Genomic DNA, 21,354 nt, shown 5'->3' on the forward strand with positions numbered 1-21,354 from the left:
ACTTGGATCCCTCCCAAAAAGGGTTTTTTTTCTGCCCTTGGGAAGCCACACAAAGGGCTGCCAAAATTCTGAATTCTTGTATAACTTCAGCTGTTTGGTAGCAGCCACAAAAAAAGCATGGCACCATTTACAAACAATGCAAAAAAGGATTTATTGAAACCATTACAGTTAGACCAAGTCCTATACAGCACAATTTGCAATAAGTTAAAGAACCAATCCAAACAGTCGTAGTGTTAAAAAACACACTAATGCATAACACAGTGATATAATGCCATCATCACCCATCTGAGTTATTGAATCAAGGCACAAAGTCATTCATTAAATACTGCAAAAAAACAATTACACAGGGAAAGAAGCTGCAAAAAGGACTTGTTTTGTTAAGAAGGTGCTGGTTTGGCACTGATGCTTTTAGTTGAGCTGCCACAGGGAATTCTGGATCTCCAAAGTATTTGGAAACATGAACGGACAACTTAAAGCCGGAAAAGCCCCCCCAGAGCTGAAAACCCAGCACTATTGAAGGAGAACATTCAGTGTGCCTACCAAGAAGGTCAGGCCTGCGCAGGGATCTGAGGAGGAAGAGAGCCAGCGTGGTTACGGCGAGAATAAAGCCTGGGCATGCTCGCTGCCCCGGGACCCTCAGCGGGATGCAATCTGCGCCGACCACGCAGATCCAGGCCACCGGGCACCCATCCTGCACAGCTCTGACTGCCTGAGCGACGGGCCGCGGGCAGAGGGTGCAAGTGCAGCCGTTCGGCAGCTACGGGCCGCGGGGCAGCAGCGGGTAGGTGTGTGGCCAGGCCACAGGTGCCGCAGCAGCAGATGCTGCAGCTCATTTTCCTGCAAGGCTGGGAGAGCCGCGGCTGCACGCACAGTTCTGCGTGACCCCAGCTGCCTGCGCCCGGAGCCGCCCTGCAGCACGGGAGATCTCAGTGGCTGCCCCGAGAGAACTGATTCCTGGACCTGCACAAGTTCTCAAGTTCTGTCTCAAATTGCTCACCCTACAGTACGCCTGCAGGTGCCCCAAGCTGAGACTACATGAGGGAGGAAGGCCCTGGCTAACCCCCCTCCAGCACCACAAAACCTGAGAGGTTTTTTAGGATGCACACTCCACCATGTTCAGCTGTGTTTTCTGTCCACCTTCCTCTCACCTGCCAAAGGGACGCCCAGCAGTGTGTGAACAGCGGCTGTGTCTCAGTGCAGCTGGTATGGGGACAGCAGCTTTCAGGACTGGGCAGCCTACGCAAACTGTTTTCCAGGCTGTTTGCACATCGTTCCTACAGCCTGCACCGGTGCCCACCAGGAACAGGGCAGAGCAGACACATCACACTCAAGACGTCTCCAAGGGGACATCACCTTCACACAGCAACCCATCCCAGCCAGCAAGACCCATTCTCTCGGGCCGCCAGGCTGCACCTTCAGAGAAAACAACACCCGGAGATCCTCCCCCAGCACCACTTCAATCCGAGGGGCAGGGAGGCAGCACAGAGCTCTCCTTGGAGCTGTGCTGCGGATACAGCTTGTGTTGTCGCTGAGTGGCTTACATCTGTCTTGCAGCTTGCCCGCCTCCTGGCAGAGGGGACAGAACTTGGAAAAGACTCCTCAGTAGCTGCAAGACCAAATTATTATTTTTAGGACAGCTGGCACTGCCCCTGGAGTACAGAGAGCTCCCAGGAGCAGCAGGCCAAGCTCCCAGGAAAGGTTAAAGTGCAATTCTACTCTAATAAGTGTCCTAGATCCCCTGGCACCTCAAAATCAAGAGGAGAGGTGGTGTCCACACCTGAAGGGAGCAGCAAGCCTCATGTTTTTGTATTGCCTACAATCACAAGGGGGTCTGGGGGAATGCTGATGTATGGATCAGGTGGGAGACCAGCTCCCTGTCGGTGTCACCGGTGCTGTACAGCCTGGCAGGAAAGGAAGCAGCACACGGGTAGGCTTGTGACTGCACGGTGGGGTACATGGGGCTATTCTTAGGTGAAAAGGTCATTTTCTATGTAGAATGAAACTTTAATCTGTGCTCTGCTGGCACAGGTAAGACCTAGCCAAGTCATCAGCCATGGCTGGGGTCTAGCACTACACATACCCATTACTGAAGGGGGGGCCCAAATTCAGAAGAGGGCGATTGCAAATGAATCTGCAGTCAAGCACCTCTCCTGCAGCCAGGAGAGCTGACTCAGAAAGGAAATCTAACACCACACACCAAAGCGCCACTTCTCATGCAAGCACCCAAGAAATAATCAGCTCAGGCATCCCCGGCGAGCATGTTTTCCTCCAGATACAGGCTAAGTCAGCACAGTTCCGCAGGCACAGAAGGACCAAGGGGAAAGCCCTCATCCCTGAGCTCACGACACTTCAGTGGTGGCCAAGCACTGAAGTCCCATCAGCTCTGACAATGGATGCACCGGCAGCTGCTCCCACAGCCTGGGCATACCCAGGCACTGGGGGAGCTTCCCTGCCAGCCACACTTTGGTTTGCAGATCGAGAAAGGCAGCTTCCCATTTGAATCCGTGATCTGGGTTTGTTAAGTGCACTGCTGCAGAGGAGAGGGGCCAGAGCAGCCTCTCCTGCTCTCTCAGCAAACTCACACTCGGCTGTGGAATCGCATCCTGTAGAGGCGGTCCCGGATGTACTGCTCACTGTCCACAGCCACCTGGCTCAGCCAGATCACCTTGCTCTCCGAGACATCCTCCTTCAGCTTGCGCTTCATCAGAGATACCAACCCTGGCTCCTCGCTGGGTTGAGGCCCCGTCAACAGCACATAGCAGGCATGACGGCTCCGCTCAAACAGTGTGGCTGTAACACAGAGCAGAGGGAACAGCCCGGCCTCAGGTCTCCATTCAGGCCGTCCACAAGCCCACCACCACGTACCCAGGCAGCCCAGGAGGTACCACAAGTCGGTGTCCTCCTGCACCTCCCTGCTGGAGGGCTGCAAGGCCAGGACTTACCACTGAACGCAATTATCTGGTCTGTGTTATTGCGGAGCTCCAACAGGACGTTAGTGTAGGAAGGATGGAAAAGATACAGCTTCTGCTGAGGAGCTGTGGATCCCTGTAACCAACCGGACACTATCAGAACACAGTCACACACGTTATCCCAGAGACCAGGCTCAGCTATTACTTCATGCTCGACGGAGTACATCCTGCCAAATACTTGTCTACATCTAGTCAATTCATCCTGTTGGATGCCACCAGCACCAGGGATGGGATTTTACTTACCACTTGGTGCCCTCCTCCCCAGCCCAACCTTCCTGCAAATAGCAGGCCTGTCTGCTATGCGCAGGAGACAGATTTTGCCCTCGGGCTAGTAGACTCAGCAAGGAAAGCACAGAAAACTCAGCTGGTGTTCAGGCACCCTCCAACACAAACTGTCACTGACACTGCCAGCCGCTGCTCCATAGCTGAGCTGCATATCAGGGCCGCTGCAGACTGCCTTGGAGCACAGAGAGGATGCTCACGTGGCCATGGGAGATCAGTCTGCAGTACTGCTGCAGAAGGTCCAGACCAAACAGCAGCAGTCTCAGGGGTACCAAGCCAGCAGCCTCTCAACTCACCTGCAGTACCACACCTAGGCAAGGCTCTGGGCAATCCAGTTACTTTGTTCATTCAGCCACTACGTTCCTTCTCTCTACGTAGCCAGGCTGAGGATGACAAAAGCCGCTGGCGCCACCACCAGCTGTGAGCAGGGACACTGCTACGGACATGGTAAGGACCTACTACAGACCAGACCACAGGCAGAGGTCTGCATGCTGCCAGCAGACCGGACTGGTCAGAGACATGTGGGTACTCCACACCCTGTGCAGAATGCTGCAGTGTTAGTAGAACCTACAGATCTGAATGTCAACACTGGGTAAAGGGGGTGGCTCCAGACAATTCTGACCCAAAGTTGAGAAAACAGCATCCATCCAGCAGCACTACCCACCGTTTCATTTCCTGCTACCTTGTATTCACCCCAGATGAGGAAGGTGGACCTGTGATCAGCAGTAGAAAGTGTGGCTGGCCCCGGGCTCTCTGCTTTAGAGTTCAGCTTCAGGTCCCACTGGACTGCTCCAGATCCACCCTCGACAATCATAACCTAGCAGGAAAGAAAGAAAAGGAACTCGGATCAAAGAGCTCTATGAGCCATGAAGAAAAGGCCAAGTCAGCTGTCTCTATCTCATACTGTCTATGGGAGCAAGTATCTGACACATAGGAAGACGAGGAAATACTTGAAGCTGAGCTTCCACTTGATCACAGAGCTGTGAGACCTTGGGTGGACCATGTTAGAGTAAGGTCTCAACTTTTTCAAGCTATTTCAAGGAGTTCAAAGCTCTGTCATCAAAGTCACTTGCTGAGAAGAGAAAGTGCCTGGGCTGGCTTCAGTAGCTTCTTAAAAGAGATCTTTTTCCAGCTAAAAGCCTTCTAAAATCAGCTGGAGGCAGCACATTGTACCAGCTGCCCTCGGCTCAATGCCTGCTTGAGCTGAGACATGCAGAGAAAAGGGAAGTTAAAAGGAAGAGCTTTCAAACCTTCTTCCTGTTGGGCCCGATCTCACTCTCAAGGACAACACCAAGAACATCGGGTTTGTAGTAACCAAGCAGTGGCTCACTGAGAAAGAAAAAGAATGGACAGATCATAATACAACCTGACGGCTTCTGCATACCTTCATCTTTCAGAGCAGCCTCCCAGCAACTCCCCTGTACAAGACTCAACTGCTACAACACTGCAGGCTTTTATGTTTCAAATGAAAAAAATAGCATCTGCCAGGACCACTGCTGCTGGGAACCTGAAAACGCTACACACGATCTGTGTAGGCAACATTACCTCATAACATGGGACACATTGAGGGTCCACAAAGTCTGAAGATTCTGTGGGTTGATCAGCATAGCCGTCTCCGAGTTTACAACCAGGATGTTCTCCCGTGATGCCCCAGGAATTTTTGCAAGGTAACGAATGTCTCCAGAGCTAAACAAGAACAGAGAATTGATTACGCTTTCTAGATTGGGGATGGTTTTGTTGCTGTTGTTGTTTTGTTTTGTGTTTTTTTTTTCTTTTTTTCCCCTGCATAATAAAAAGTCAGAGGCTCATCCTAACAAGCAGGGAAGACAAGCAGGGCTGGGAGGTGAAGCACCAGGCTCTGCAGTTGCCACACACTGAATCAGTTGTCTGAGGTACAAGTTATGCTCCACTTGCATGCAAATACAAAATCACAATGTGCTTTCCCTCCTTTACTGTAAAACCCTGACAAGACTATCAACGCCAGCTCTCTCCCCAAGGTCTAGATGTGCTCTTAGGCCAAATCGCATAGCCAGGAAAGAACAACGGCAGAACAATCCGTCCTGTCAGGAACATCAGTGCCCTCCAAACCACCAGCAACCCAGACGTGACACCATGCCTGGGAAGGGAGAAGCGGTGTGTGGTTGGGTCAATGTTCTTCTCCCACTGAGGATCTTGCTCAAGGCTGGGAAGCTTATTTTCCATCCCAGTTGCTGCACTGTAGAGATCTTTCAGGGAATATGCATAGACAGAGTTGGCTGTGCAAACAAAGCAAAAATGAGGGAGGTAAGTTATCCTGCACTTGCTCTGAACTTCACAAATTTCCAGATAATGTCTGAAACGAATCTGGCAGATGAATGATGAACTGTATTTTTAGCAATATTTTGAGACTCAAGCCTGCCTTTTTGAATGCTTTTAGCAACTTATCTGTTCATAATCCAAGCATTCCACAATAATCACTTGCTATTTAAATGGCTGCTTAAAACTTACATTCTCGACGTTTTTTCAAATAAGATTACTACAGTATGTACCAATCCTTAGTTTCAGCAAGGTCCCACCTTGCCTCGAATAGCTCTTTCACCACGTGGAACCATGACACAGCTTTTGAGAATGTAAAACACTCTTTCCAACAACTCTTTAGTAACACTTATTTCACAGTTACAATCATTCTTTCCAACTAAAGTCCTGAACACGGCTGTACCTGTATAGAAAAGGAAGTAGTAGGAGGAGCCCAGGTTCAGACTGATATAATGAGCCTTCCCACCCATGTCCAGACTTTCAGTGGAGCCGATCTCGTTGCCATTTCTTCCTGAATGGATGAAGGTCTTAATCTACACAGCAATGGGATTAAAAAAGAAAAGTTAAAGTTGCTTCACTCCAACTCAAGTGTTCTCATGTAGTGGCTTCCCGTAGTACGTGACATCACCTGCAGGAAGCACTGTGCTGGCAGAACAGCTAGCACAGCTTTTTCTCTCCTTGCAGGCTTGACAAGGCCCAGGGAACACAGCTCTGCTAAATATAAATACTTTCAGTGCCCTAATCTACTCCTCCTACAGCTGACATTGAGTCCATAGGGATAAAAAAGATGCCAGGATTCTTTACGCTCTTAGTGCAGGTACCAGAGCAACAGAATCCACTCAAAATATTTCACCCAAGAGAATAAAGGATAAAGACAGGATCGAATTCAAATGACTGGGCAAGAGGCACGGTCTGGGGGGAGCAGCGCACGCTAGGACTGAGAAGCAGCATCCAGCAGAGATGCCAAGTCAGACAAGAAGAGAGACCTTCCTTCCTCCTCCTTGAGCGGGACAAACAGGGAAGAAAAAGAAAGTCTGCTGCTCTTGAAGTCACCCTGGAGAGCCCGGTAGGCAAATAAGGGATAGAGCTTGCTGGGGAGAATGAAGCAGGCAGCCGAGGGGGGAGTGCAACACATCCACCAGCTGATCCCAGCCTCCCGCACTGGGAGGAGACGCACACCAGCGCTTGATGAACTGCTTCACCTTTACTTGCAAGCACTGGTGCAGCAGCTGCCCCAGGGACAGAAACAGCCAGTGGCAGTCACATAGCCAGTGAGAACACACAGCACCTTACTCACTGCATTGCCTAACGCCTTCCGTGAGGTGCTACAGGCGATGTATCCTGAAAAATGTCTTGTTTTCCAGGATGTATCTGTGCTGAAGCTTGCAGCAGGTAGGGGTCACTAAGACTCAGAAAAAAACGCCATCTAAACCCCCTACTATCCAAGCACACAGAACCTTCCCCGCAGACTGCTCAAAGCCCTGCCATTTCAGGAAACTGCAGCATAACGTCATGTGCAGCTTCAGCCCTTGTTAGCAACAAAGCTAATTTACTGAAGTTCTGAATCTCCCTTCCAAAGGGACTGCCTTTTTCCAGCTCCAGAGCTCCACTCAAGCTTCCCACCATTTCTGCGATTTCTCAAAACACAATGTACTTTTACTTAACTTGACAGAGTACATGCCAAGTCCAGAGGGAGGGAGGGGTTTCATACCAAGATAGCTAGAGAGGTTAAATGGAAAACAAATCATATGGCAGTTCCGCAGAACAGAGACTACATTCAACCATTCCTTGACTGGCTAAGATTAAAAGAACAACAAAAACTAGAAAGACTTGAGATAACTGGAATAGCAAAAGCAGCAAGGAAAGAAAACAGAAGAGAAATGTAGGAGTCAGAGAGGATAGAATTTCTGATGACTCTGGCAGCAACAATGCCTCAGCAAAACCCAATTTGCTTATAGAGTGCCCTGGTATGAGGAGACAGGGCTCCCACTCCTCCCCTCAGACTTGGAGGGAACCATAACTTCTGCATGGTTTAAACAGGACTGGTTGTGCATACAGATGATGAGCATCACTCAGTCATGGATACAGACAGATTATGATAAAAATATTTTTAAGCTACATGACTTTTCTCCTCTAAGAAATGGGAAAACACAATACTGGAACAGACGTAAGGCAATTAGAACTATTTCACTGAATGAACCTGTCAGAATTAACCAGCGCAGTGACACCTGGAAGAGAACCGTGCAAAGCAAGACCGTAAGCACAGACTCATAAAGTATCAGAAAGACCACTGGCTGTATAGAAGCACTGGCTGTCAGATGTACTTTGATCTAAGAGCCAAACCTGGCAGGGTTTGTTCACTTCCACTTCTCCGAGCATTGTCCCAGAAAACTGCAACCTTATCTTGCCTAGGCACGCTCCTCCACATACAGCCTAAGAACATGCAGTGAAGAGCACAGACTGAAAAGGGAGAGGGGTTCCTGGCTGTTCTTTTGTTTATTTTTTTTAAAGCCATAAAACACTTGCATGGATTTGAGAGTACATCTCTGCAGGGTGGGAAAGAACCTTCCCCAAACTCACAGATATCAGAGGCCTCTGGGCACTTCCTCTTAGGCTACAAGACTGAAATAAATAGCATTCCTGCCGTGCCCTGTGGTCTGGTCACAGGGTTTATCATAGCTTTAGAGTGACATACCTTATCTCCTGTAGCAATAAAGATTATCAGGTCCTGAACTCCATCACTATCCACATCTGGAATCACTGACACGGGAGTCAGCACAGTATAATTAGCTCCAAAGTCATTTGACTGTCTCCACTGAACTTCCCCTAGAAGACAGAGTCATTGGGAAATGTTCACTAAAATGCACTTTAGGTTGAAAGGCATTAAAACACCCTTGCTCCTCCTTGCAGCAAGCAACCATTTACAGCCCATCAGCACCACAAGGCAACCACACTTATGCTCATCATGGGGTATTTTTGCATTTCTGCATTTCCAATGAGTCCCTGTATCCACAATTTCAGCTCATAGTGGAAAGTAACTCCAGCTGCCTGCACAAAGGCAGGCTAATGTGCTAGGCACAAGTCAATCAGCAAGGCACAAAGAACAGCTGGCTTTTTTGTGTGTTACCTTAACAAGCTTTCCGGTATGTTCATGCCGTGGAGAACCCTTTCCTTTTAGCAAGCCAAAATCTTGTTGTTCTGCATTTAAATTTGTGCAGGCATTTTAAAATCATAAAGAAGCTGAATCCTGATCACAGTGTTACGGCTACTCCCGACAACGCATTTTCCTGCGACTTGACTCCTGCAGAACTTCCAGGCCAACAGGACCCCTCACAACTCAGTTTACATCCCTCCTCTCTCCCGTGTTTGAAGAAGGCCCACAGCACTTCAGACAATTTTGTCTTTCATTTGCTTGCAAATGTAGGTGTCAGAGCTTTGGCTTTACTCAGATACACTCTGCCCAGGGCTGCTGGTGACTTTCCAGACACCACCAGAATTTGCAGCACAGTTTGCTGAGAGAGGAGACTGGTGGTGTTTTTTTTCCTTTCTTTTCAAGGAAGACTTAAGTGTCTATCTAGGTGCTCAGAGGGGAAATGCTTACCCTCCCCTTTAAACAGTATCCTACACAGCCATCAGCAGTTCAGGAATGCAAAGTAATCATGTTCTTTGTCATGAAGGCAGTTGTACTGAAAGACAAGGAATTACTACCCTACGCTGTCTGCAATAATTTAAGGCAGGCTGTATTGCCGGTGTGATCCCATCAAAGCTTTTACTGAAACACTGAAAAAAAGATACTTGGATTTGTTACTATGACAACAGATATGAAACAGAAGAATGCCCCTAGGAAATCATGTGAAGGCAAAGAATTTTACCCCTGAAAAAAACAAGCAGACAAATTATGAAGATAACTTAAGTTTTAAAAAAATATATCCTGGCTTCAGCGTAGTCCAAAGCTGCAACAGTAAAATCAGGCTGCTGAAATCCATATTGCAATGCATAATGCTTTATTATTTGCTGGCTAGACAGGGAAAATGATTTTGGAGGAAGGTCTCTTGCTCTCTGGAAAAAAAAGAAGTCTGATTTAACAAACACATACAGGTAACTGAGACAGCTTTAACACAAAGAACTTAAGAACCTTTCATGCTCTAACACAATTCCCAAAGAGCATGAACTGTGAATCCAATCCCACCTTGCTCTATTAACAGGAGATCTGACTATTCTGGCAGCCATCTGGAATGCTACGATACTTCCTCAGAGTCCAAGACCATTGCAAAAGCATGGCAACATAAACCAAGATAGAAATTAGACAAGAAATCCAATATGGGTGAAGGGTTTTGTTCTGTTTTCGGTCTGGAAGGAATAATAAAATTAGGACTTCAAAATGTCAATGACTGAGTTCAGCTCTCACTCCAAGGAACCAAACTCCCTGCTGCCCCCGAGTGTAACAGTCTGCAGCTCACAGGCTACCGGAGCCAAAGGCAGGTGTCTTGTACTGAGCAGTGCTAAAACTCTTCTGTCGCTGCCCACATGTTTACTAAACACCTCTAAGTTCCTGGCCCTCAACATATAGTGGATGTGCAGAGCTAGTCCCTTTTGTTGTTGTTGTTTTCTGAACCTATTGCTGGATAAAAGAACCACTGAGCAAAGAACTGTGACGTGAAAGAACCATTCCCTGTTCTTTTACATATCGCTCATAATTTCATAGACAGCTTTCTGCCTGTCACACATTGGCTGAAGACTTCTGGTTTATTTAGTGCTTTCTTGCACGGAAGAAATTTCAGACATCTGATCATAGTGGTCCCCTTTCTGCCACATCCCTTTGGAGATCAGTGAGGACCAGAACTGCTCACAGGGTTCACAGCGCAAGCTACCAAAGGACAAGGTAAAGACAGAAGCGGTCACCACACACTCCCATGCTCTTCCTCTGAACGCTGCTTCTGGCCACGGCAGAGGCAAAATACCCAGCTACACAGACCTCTGCTTTGACCTGAAAAAGCTAATCTTGAACTCCTGTGTCCCAGCTGGCTTGTTTATCTTCACATGAAGGAATGTTAAATGTCCCACACAGACAGAAGCATGCAATAGCTATGCTTTCCTTCTTGTTTGCTCAGGTCACTTATTCTGGCAATGAAGAAAGCCAAATTTGATACAACTTGGATTGACAGAAAAGCACTAACTCTATCTGCATCTTCAGATCAAAAATCCTACAGGCGGAGACTAAAGGTAGAGATCCCTGGAATCTCACCAATCCTCCATGATGATGAATCATTAACAGCTAAAGATTAATCTGGCTACTGTTATTAGTACAACATGATGAAAGTCAGACTTTGCCACTTTAAATAGGTTTAACCTGATATGTTATTCTGATCTGCCCTCCTAACCCATAGCAAAAGTCAACTGCAGTAGGAAACCCCTTTTAACCTACTTAAAGCCACAGCAAAAAGGTACCAAATATGTCAACCGCTGGGTTATTCATCTTTCTATCGGGATCAATTTTTCATCTGTTGCTTTTAATTTATCTGTGGAATGTTTTCCTACCACATTGTTCCTGTGACTTGTGGCTCAGCCTGGTTGTTTCTCTACGTGCTTGTGCTATTTCTTTGTGGTTGCCTTCAGTTACACGGCTTTGGCTCAGCAGTCACCTATCTATATTTTGACCTAAAAGCAACTACTTCATTAATGTCTATAAATAGCTCGTGCTAAAGCCTGTTGATGAAGGAAATGGTGCTAAGATATCTCAGTTGGTACAGAAGCTTTCCAGTTGTGTGTGTGTTGTTCATTCCAGCTACAATGGAAATTAAAAGCTGTAGCAGCTTTTCCTCAGATCCCTTTTTCCAGCTTTTTCTCTTGCTATTTCTCTCTCTCTGCTTTTGGAAAACAGGGTGTAAGGAATGCGCTATTGGATACAGAGGGAAGGATCCTAGGCATGTTTCCAAGAGAGAACATGCATTGTTTATAACCTTTGAAACAGTGACCCCCAAAATGGAAATGTATTTCAGTCTTCCTCAGAGAGGAAGGTTCAAGGCGTAACAGATGATCACTGCCCTGTTCCTAGAGAAGTACAGGCACTCTTTACCCTCACCCTTCCCCCTTTAGGCAAGACAATGAAGAACCCCCCATCTATAGGTGCAGAAATGAAGAAGGCTTTCCAGAGAAATCAGGCAAACCCCTAGACTACTGAAATAGACCACTGAGTACTTCTACATACTCCCCTTGATGACTTTAGATCTTAAATCCCTAAAACTGCCACAGTTCTTGCCACTGCAGGAACTCCTAGCACTCACACAAATGACAGAAATATCACGGGTTTGTGCCCAGCTCACAAGAGCAAAAAGTAACATTCGCAGCTAGTGACTGCTTCTCCTGTTTCACAAGTTGTTGAAAAGTTGTTCTTATAATACAGCAGCTGGCACAAAACACCACAGCAGAGTCCAGTCTTTGGAACAGACAGGCTGAGAGAACAGGCAGTTCTCAAAGGCCCAGCCAATGGCTCTGGCAAGGTTTTCAAGACGATAAATGCTCTGCACATCATCCACGTACTGTCTTGTCATGTCATGCTGATGTCCCCCGTTCCCAAGGTCTGACAGCCACCAGGTGAGGAACGCCAGCAGCACCGTCCCCTGTGCCCAGCACTATCCCACTTGCCACTCACCTTTCTGCTGGCCGAGCGCGGTCAGCGACGCCGGCTTCCCCACGACGAGGCAACCCGGGACCGAAGCCTCCCCGAGCTGCCTGATGCCGCACTCCATCCACTCGACCTCCTCGGCAGCAGGACTCTCCCACAGCACTGTGCCGTTTGTGCCAGACACGGCAGCAACGAAGGCACATGGAGAAGGGAGACCTGAAGAGAAGAGGCATCAGAGGGACTCCTGCCTGTGCCTACTTCCACTGCCCTGCCCCGCCTGGGTGCTGTGCCTTGCCCCGCTCCCTCTCCCCACCCTGCTAACCCCGTTGTCTCTCCCAGGCCCTTATCTTCATTTCTCTTCTAACAGAAGCACACACTGCTCCAAACTTCATGACACAGAGGAGAACACGATGGGCACTACTCCAACACTAGCACCCACCTCAGGACACCTTCCACAGCAGCCTCACTAATTACAACTAAAAGAGAAGGAGCAGCCCTTACTACAAGGCCTTTTGTTTCAGAATTGGCTACCTTCGTCCAAACAGGTATTGTTGGAGCTGCCGCTGCCGTTGCTAGCTCTGAAAGCAAAGATGACATCTTGCACTTTGTCCTTGTTCACATCTTCTATAGCAAGAAACTGGTAAGCCACTGTAAAAGAGATCACAAGCCAGGCACTAGTGAGGATTGCCTCAACCACCAACACCGCTAGCTGGAGGAAAACACAAATTCCTAGAGTCCTACTCACTGCCTCCATCTCTGACAGCACAACATTGGGACAAATTGGCTTTTGTATTAAAAAAAGGCATCTACGTGAGTACTAAGGCCTGGAAGTTAGTGCCAAAGGGTTTTTTTTCCATCCCTCAGAGGATTTGTCTCTTTTTATAGCCAGGCATCCAGAATTTGAACTATGTTTAACAAAGAACAACTCTGGTCTTGGTGTGGGGTTGCTATTCCCAAAATAAAAAAGACAAACAAACAAATCATGAAACCCAGCCCCAGCTATATCATCTTTCTCACTCTCAGCTAAAAGCACCCTTCTTTAGCTCAAAGTAGCAGAACTTTAGATTTAGGCATTAAAGCACAAAGTTCAGCCCCTGTTGGTGAACACTGCTGTGTTTATAGCATAAACAGCATACAACCGCCACACACAAGGTTAAAGAAAAGCACTGACAGAAGCAAATGCCCAGTCACCAAGGAGCAGTACGAAGGTTAAAGAGCTAATTGAAACAACTATAAATTTGTGCAGTTAATAAAAAAGCAAGATGCAATTATTCTATTCCCCTTCCTGTTAGCCACGGAGAAAAATTAGAAAGTCATACTGACAGGGAAAAGATGCCTAATGGTCCCCAAACCTAAGCACAACTTCAAGGGAACACTTCATAAACCCAACTGCAACAGAGATTTATTCCTAGATACCCTTCCCTATTTCTTTTATTCCAAACGAGAGCAGTCTGCTACCTTGTTAGTGCTTCAGAGCAGCATTTAATTTTTCCATTAGATCCTGTAAGCACCTCCTGGAAGGCCACTCCAATTATGACAGGCCTTTGCTTATCCAGGTCAGGTATTCACAGTTCTCGCTCCCACGGGGAGCACCCCTGCAGGCCCAGCTCCAGATTGTGCTTAGGTAGAGAGCCACAGTTCAAATCTGCAGCACGTAAGGGAACAGAACTGTTGGTTAGTACTTATTCTGCTACAGTAAGCTCACCTGCATTTTCATAGTTTCGGAACCATGTTCTTTCTGAAACAGGCCTCTCTGGGCAAGGAATGATAAACGAGAAAGCAAACACAATTATCAGACATAGAAATAACGAGATGAAGAAGGCAGCAGTGCGCCACCGGGACAGCCGAGACAGTTGCGATGACTGCTTGCTGATAATTCTTCTCTCAACAAAGTTTTCATGGTTCTCTTGAGCTTTTACATCCTCTGTCTTCAGAGGGTGGATCTCAGCTTCTGAGTCTTTGTTATCCATCGCAGCTCACTCATAAGTATTCAGACACCCTTCTCCCCCTTCACCTGCAACAATGGAAAGAGCAGTTAAAACACATTTTGGAATATAGAAAAAAATGACAAAATATTTTGTTACTACCTGATGTTCACACTGGAAACATTTAACAGGAGGTGGCAAGTCAGCGCATTGTCACACAGCTAGACATAAAGCACCTCTGGTTACCGGAGGTCTCCTACCCAGAGCAACGGGGAGAGGCAGCAGGAGCCCGAAATAGCAGTGTTCGGTCTCCAGAGCAGGAAATCAGCACCGCGAGGCCCGGAGCAAGGACAAAAGCGGTGATGGCTTCTGTGCTGAACGGACTGGCTGCCTCATGAAAAACACGCCAAAAGCGCCTTTTGCTGAAAAGACTTCTCACCACCTCCTGCATATTTCAGTCTGACTCCTAGCTGGAGAGGTGAAAGGAAACACTCGTGACCTTTATTTCCTAACATAAAGATGTTCCCTGGTGTAATGAGCACACGAGCTTCCCGGGGAGAGAAACAAACACCAACGTATTTTGCGTAGGAGCACAACAAAGCTATTCAACACCAGCCCTGACGAGAAACCACTTGATAAGTGTTGCAACCCAGCCCTACAGTAGGCAAGAGAACAATTACTTTCCTCTCTGGAGGATAACAAAAGCACAAATTCAGACTAAAATTGGGCAAATTTGATTTCATCAGAATGGAAGAGGAGCTAACAGCTGCTATTTTCTTTTCTCCTGCTATAAATCATAATCTATAATTAATGAAAGTGCACTAGGGGAAGACAGGTTCCCCTTCCCACAAGTAATCAAACCACTTTTTCCTCAGCTTGACTGAAAAGCTCTTTCTGCAGGATAGGGCCAGGCTCCTCCCTCCCGCTCCAGAGGTGGAGCGAGTACAGCAAAGTGCAGAAACTGCAACCAGCAGGACCCTTCCCATCAACTTTCTACTGCAGGAGTCAGGAGTTCTGGATTCACAGCCCCGGACCACCTGCAGTCAGCCCAAATGCTCGAAAAAAAAGCGGTCATAGTAAATGAAAAATGGCAAATACAAGACTGAGGAGGACAGGCAAGATGAACAACTTCAATCAACTTCTGGCACTCAAAGGAGCTCCTACATTCCGGAGGTAATTTCAAAGCAGCAAATTGTCAGCCTCTGCCAGAATACTTGGAGCTACAGCTACAGTTCCAGAGGGTTTTTTGCTAATTATCTTCTGAACAGGAATAAAAAAAAACCTAGTCAGTTACAGAAGTCTGTAACATTACCCACAACAATAATAATAATAAAAACTAACTAAACACAGTTTTCAGGCCTCTCTCTAGTGTTTCTTTAAAAAAATAGCAGGAGGAAAGAAATAAACAACAACGCATTCCAGTAGCCTTGGAAAAAGCTGCATGACGGTGTCATAAGAAGTTTTATCAGAGCAAATAAACACGACAACCAAGCCAATTTTCCACTGCCCCACTAGTCACGTGCCCGGCTTTTCTGCCGGAGCGATTTACTTCCCCAGCAGAAAATAACTTAAACTCAGCACCACCACACGACGCAGAGCCTTCACCTCGCGTAACGGGGAGGCTCGTCACACCTCACGTTTGATGCACGAGTTCATTGCTAGGTTCAAAGCGACAGGAGCCCGAGCGGGCAGGCTCCCCGGCGCAGGTGCCACGCACACAGCTGACATCTCGCCTCCCCGCGGCCAGGAGCCGCAGCAAGGAGCCCAGAGGAGAGCCGGGCAGCAAAGAGCAGCCCCAAGAAGCCCCTCGCAGGGGTGGCTCCCACACGAGAGCTGTCTGCCCAGCCGGGCGTGTTCGGAGGTGAAGACGGCAAGTCCGGCGAGACAGCACAGCAAAGGAGCGAAGGAGCAATTGAGCGTTCCAGTCCCACTGCAGGGGGGACAAACTGTAAGGGGAACAGAAGTACAGCAAGGCAGAAGGTTGAGCACAACCGGTGACCAGGACAGCCTGGCACACGGCTGGCAGCCACCTACTGGCCAAGGCTGCAGCTCTGAAGCACTTCAACCTAAGCCCTCCGGCATTTATTCTGAGACAGCACATCGAGTACAAGATCTCGCTCCAGACAATTTAACTCAGGCTGCGCAATACCAGGCAAACTCAATTAAATCAATAGCGCAGAAGCTGCATCTTCCAGAGACCTTACTCTAAAGACCCCATCTGCCCTTCCCGTCAGTCGACCAGCAGCACCTGAGACAACTCCACGAGGCTGGCTGCTTCAGAGCACTTGGCAGGCACTCGACAGCGGTGGGAAGACTGCAAACGGAAAGAAGAAAAGGAAGAGCTGTTTATTCAGACTCCCCCAGGCCTGGCCGCGGTGGCAGCGAGCTGAGCACTGCTTCGCTGGCACAGCGGGGAGCCGGCTCTGCCTCAGGAGGAGCGGCCAGCCCTCGAGAGCAGGGTCAAGGTACGAGGCCGCAGTCACATGCTGAGCAAATGATTTACTGGAGCGGAGCAACGATAGCCTCTGCCGGCCTGGTAATGGGGGAAAAAGGCAGGAATCGGTGACGTGACCTCTCCCGTAGTGAGCCAGATGGCTCGTGCCGCACCAACATACCTGCTTTCACCGGCAGGGAGAGGCGGCCCCCCTCTAACGCCACGGTGACGGCTGTGCTGGGGCTCGAGCGCAGCCCAAGCAGCCTCTCCAAACACAGCAGCCACGGGGCGGGAAGCCAGGAAACTTCTAGGACACAGTCGAGTGCTTCCAGCACCTGCAACTCTTCCTGAGAACAGCGCACAACGGAAACCGGGCTCCTCTCCCTAGTCCCGAATGGGCACCATCTTAACGCCGCGCTGACGGCGGATTTCTCTGAGTCACTATAGATGACACCACTGTCATTAGGCTGGGATGAGAACAATTAAAAAAAAGTGATAATTATACTGACAGCCCCGGCAATTCCCCTTCTTTCGCAGCAACAACCCTAGGAGCCGCCGATTACAAACAGCCCTCCGCCCCTTTGAGGCAGCTCCTTTCTCTTCTCTTTCAGGATTTGAACGCTGCCCTTCGCACCCCTGCCAGAGGATACGGAGTGCTGGAACGACGACCACAAAGGTCAATGGCAAAGACTCAGACAATGCAGGAAATCCCATTGCCCACGGTTGCCAAAGTACACGCTGGCAGCACATGAAACGGACTGATCTTTGAACAACAAAGAACTCCGGTAATCAGTTTAATTGGAGACAAGCAGAAAATGATACTGGGCCTTTCAGAAGATTTACCGTCCTCCAGCAGCCGACATTTTGTCTCCCTCTGGTAGAGGACACAGCATAACTCACTGGGACTTTTAACGCACCCGAGCACCTTGCAATGAAATACGCTGCGGCACGACCTCGCGCTACTGCATTATTTACACATGGTGCCTGTGCTACATCTCGTGGCTAGTACCGGCTCTCTGCTGGGGCACGGGACGCCTCGCTGCGAGAAACCATCGGAAAAACTCCCTAGAAAAGGAAACAATTAGGGACTGCACACGACCAACGTACCCAGAGGGCTCTGTACCTCACACGACCTCCTTCGCTGGTGCCCACTTCCATCCCCAAGCTCTGAAGGCCATTCCCCCACACCAGCACCGCGAGCACCCGCTGGCCCTGCTCAGGACAGTCCCTGCTGTCCCTGTTCTTGTCCCACGGCAACGCCGCCGCTCTCGGGACAAGCACAGCCCCCCAGCGTAACTCACCTTCGTGGTGCACTGACTTTCCTCTTCTCCTGAAGCTACAGCTTGGAAGATTTGATCTGAACCAAACCAGTGAAACCTGCGCAGCAAGCGGTCAATGCCAAGCTACACCTAAATCTAAGGGCAAACTATCATTACCAGAGAGCTAGCGCTGCTCGAGAAGTGCAGAGAACCACATCAAGTCAGATGTACGATAACTGGTGACACAAATCATTTAAGTATGAGCGTGATGGAAGGTTTAACTCATTTTCCACCCATAAAACACCGAAACACATTCCTAATTACAGTAATCTCACAAGCTGCCAGTTCTTCCTGGAAATTTTCTAGTAATATATCACACCTAGATCTGCTGTTCAACACGTTTACGTTTTTCACAGGGTGATTAAGTCAGATTAGGACTGGCCATTTTAGTAACCCAAATACAGCGTTTCTTTTTTTGGGTTTTTGTGGTGCTGTTCTTTAAAACACCTTACAGGTTTCTTTTGTGCCAGCAGGAATTGTTGAAACCCCGCACTGTAACCCACGACGACCAAACAGCTTCCAAAGGTTGCTCTGCATAAGATGCAACATTCTCCTCGGGGTTGTCTTCCAAAGCTGGCTGCGGTCGCGATGGGAGGCACCGCGCAGCACTGCAGTCAGCTCGCTGGGCAGTCACCTGCTGCAACATCAAGAAATTAAGGACAAAACGTGCCAATTTTTTCCCTTTTCTGCAGTCCTACTTACACCGGGATCCAGTCAAGAGAAAAAAACAATTAAGATTTCCCCAGACTGAGATTTTCCTCTCCACATGCGCTCAGACTGCACTCCATACATCAGCTTATCGTTCTGCTGGGTCACCTGCAGCTCATAACTCTCTCTCGACGTGAAGTCCCAGCCACCGGCTCGCAGGGAGAACTGCTGCAGGCAGATCATCCCCGTCCGACACCGCAGGGCGCCTCCGGCTCCTTCTGCCACCCCGGCGGCCTTTGTAAGGCCGTGGTTTGTAACTGGGACCTCAGGGCTCAGGAACAGCTGCACTGCTGCTAGAGTTGTCCTCCCTCCCTTCCCACATTCCTGCTGGTTTTCTTCTGTTAACAGCAGGTGCTTCTTAAATCACGCTTCACCCTCCACGACAGCCACAACAAACTCCAGAGAGCAGTCACGGTAAGAGAATTGGAAACTTCTCTGGAGCACAACCAAACGTAGTCTCGGGAAGCGATACCCCTGTCATTTGTAGGAGCAAAGTCACGTTTTCCAGGGCAGTTTTCAATGCAGTCACACATTCAAGTGGAGAAACTTGATCAGTTTAGTCAAGAGCAAAGCACAGGCCAGTATTTTCCCAAGATGGCAACGGGGAAAGCATAATCCTGAGACACAGGCCTAAAGAACAGCGCTAAAGCTGCAAAGCTACGTGGAACTGATTATAGGTTAGGCCAGTAATAATAACCAAGCAACAAAAACACGGGCAATTTATCATCCCAGAACTTACAAGCGCCTCTGGATCAAAGCCACTCGCCCTCACTGATTGCTGCGGACCCCTTGCGTCAGCCCTAAGCGCACTAATTAGCGAGCTGTGCGAGCCTGCGGCGTCAGACACATCCCCACCGCGTCCACAGGGCTTCCCAGCTCGCATCAGCTCAGCGGCTTCCCCGCTGCCAGAGACTGAACAGAGGAGGTCCTCTGGGGAGCTCACCGGGCATCAAAGCTCTTTAGAAGACGCTGCAGTCGTTTGGTGTATATTTATTAAAAAGAAAAAGCGGAATTACATTTTTTAAGTCAAGAGCTTGTTCCACAGATCTCCACTTACTGCACAGGTCACAGGCTGGGACCCACGGGGTCCCTCCTGCTGCCACAGCCGAGCGCGGCTCAGGGCAGCACCGAGCGACGGCCTTTTGCCACCCGCTGCTGTCACTGCTGGCCATCTCCGGGAGAGACCCCTCATTCCTCCCCCAGAAATTGCCTTTTGTGTTTTTTTTTCCTTTTCCACTCTCACGGGAGACGGGCCCGCTGCCAGGCTGTTAGAGCTGCCGCCTGGCAGCCAGCCCCCGGGCAGGGCCAGGCAGCGGGGGCGGCAGGCTCGGGGCCCACAGGGCCGCCCCCCAGCTCCGGGCCCAGGGCTCTCAGCAGCTAGCGAGGAGTTTTCACTTTCCAAAATACGGGGGAAAAAAAAGGTGGAAGCGCCCCGCTGGAGACACGGAGATGTTTTCCTCTCTGCCAGGAACGTGCTAATTCACGCCTGCACACTGAGCTTGTGGCCTGCAGAGGAGGGAAACATCCAGCGGGGACTGCAATAACGCCGGGCGGCGTGTGCTGGGCTGCGGGGAGGCGCGGGGCTTTCTGCTGCCTGTACGGGACCGCACCACGGAGCGGTTTGGGTCGGAATAGCCCCAAAGCTCACCCAGCTGCCACCCCCTGCCGCGGGCAGGCACAGCTCCCGGCAGCTCAGGGTGCCCAGCGCCCACCCAGCCTGGCCTCGAGCACCCCCAGGGACGGGGCACCCCCAGCTTCTGGGGGAGCCGTGCCAGCGCCTCGCCGCCCCCCGAGCGAAGCGCTTCCCCCCGACCCCTGCACCGAGCCTCCCCTCTTTCGCTGAGACCCTTCCCCCCCGGCCCTATCGCTACCTACGTGCGACACCCGCCTCCTACTTCGCCCCAGGCCCCGGCAGCCCGCTGCGAGCTCTCCGCGGCGCCGCCTCCCCTCCGGCAGCACCCCCCAGGCCCCCCCCCGAGCCCCCCCAGCCCTGACCGGGACAGACCCACGGACACACAGACACACGGACAGGCGCTCCCGGCACTCACCCGCCGCCCCTTCCGCCTTCCTCCCCCTCCGCCGCTCCCCGGCTGCCGGCGGAACCCCGGCACCGGCCCCGCCCCGGGACGCGCGGCCGGAAGAAGGAGGCGGAGGCGGGGAGCGAGGCTCGGAGCTTTAATGCGGGGCCCGGCCCGTACAGCCCGGGGCTCGGCCCGTACAGCCCGGGGCTCGGCGCCGCGCAGCGGGACGCGAGGCGAAGCGGTTTGAGCGCAGCCCCCCCGCGCTATTCACAGCCGCCCTCCCCGGCCGGGCCGCGGCCCCCCCAGCACGGGGGGCTCCCCGGGCCGCCCCCGGGCCCTCAGCAGCTCCCCCCGGGCCCCTCCGTGCCCGCCCGGCCCTTCTCTCTGCACGTCACACGGCTCCCCCCCGGGGCGGCCATTTTCTGAGGGGAAGGCGCAGCACGGAGCCGGGCAGGCTCTGCGCACAGATCAGTCCCGGCTTTCCCTCCGAGCACACCTGCACCCAGCGTCTGTGAAAGGTTTGGTCACCCTCACAAAACCAACAGCTGCTGACAGAGGGACACCAGGGCCAAGGCCCGTCTGCCTTAACTGGAGGAGTGAGGCAGCTCCCAAATGCTGGAGACATAAAAATGAGGTGGCTGAACACTGAAAGGGAAAAAAAAAAACCCAACCCTCTCAATTTAACATGTACAAGAAAAAATTAATCAAATTAGGACCAGTGCTACTGATGAGCTCAAACTCCAACTGTGCAAAGGGTCAGGTAAGATCTTTTGAAA

General features: G+C 50.2%; 1 protein-coding gene across 8 annotated transcripts; it reads right to left on the reverse strand.

Moving 5' to 3' along the window:
* Positions 1-126: 126 nt before the first annotated feature.
* On the reverse strand, positions 127-21,319 carry FAM234A (family with sequence similarity 234 member A). 8 transcript variants are annotated; one of them, XM_083800829.1, is made up of 14 exons: positions 20,606-20,670; positions 16,712-16,971; positions 16,345-16,410; positions 13,877-14,185; positions 12,703-12,819; positions 12,199-12,387; positions 8,242-8,372; positions 5,950-6,079; positions 5,368-5,506; positions 4,797-4,937; positions 4,502-4,580; positions 3,916-4,068; positions 2,943-3,045; positions 127-2,790 (listed from the first exon to the last, which is right to left on the reverse strand). In XM_083800829.1, the coding sequence occupies exons 4-14, from the start codon at positions 14,139-14,141 to the stop codon at positions 2,579-2,581; spliced, it is 1,659 nt and encodes a 552-aa protein (XP_083656955.1). In that variant the 5' UTR covers positions 14,142-14,185; positions 16,345-16,410; positions 16,712-16,971; positions 20,606-20,670; the 3' UTR covers positions 127-2,578. The 8 variants fall into 8 exon arrangements, with proteins under 8 accessions (XP_083656955.1, XP_083656953.1, XP_083656954.1 ...); XM_083800827.1 differs by having other exon boundaries at positions 16,712-16,997; positions 20,606-20,626; XM_083800828.1 differs by lacking the exon at positions 20,606-20,670 and adding an exon at positions 17,832-20,351 and having other exon boundaries at positions 16,712-16,997.
* Positions 21,320-21,354: the final 35 nt, after the last annotated feature.

Source organism: Anser anser (genome assembly GCF_964211835.1).
Source record: "Anser anser genome assembly, chromosome: 15".
Taxonomy (NCBI): domain Eukaryota; kingdom Metazoa; phylum Chordata; class Aves; order Anseriformes; family Anatidae; genus Anser; species Anser anser.

What these genes read in the sequence shown, in the direction of transcription:
- FAM234A (XM_083800831.1), bottom strand. Translation starts at nt 14,141, where the DNA reads ATGGATAACAAAGACTCAGAAGCTGAGATCCACCCTCTGAAGACAGAG. An exon ending in CAATACCTGTTTGGACGAAG is followed by an intron (nt 12,388 to 12,702) that starts GTAGCCAATTCT and finishes TCTTCTCTTCAG; the next exon opens with GTCTCCCTTCTCCATGTGCC. An exon ending in TCGGGCCCAACAGGAAGAAG is followed by an intron (nt 4,069 to 4,501) that starts GTTTGAAAGCTC and finishes CTTTCCTGCTAG; the next exon opens with GTTATGATTGTCGAGGGTGG.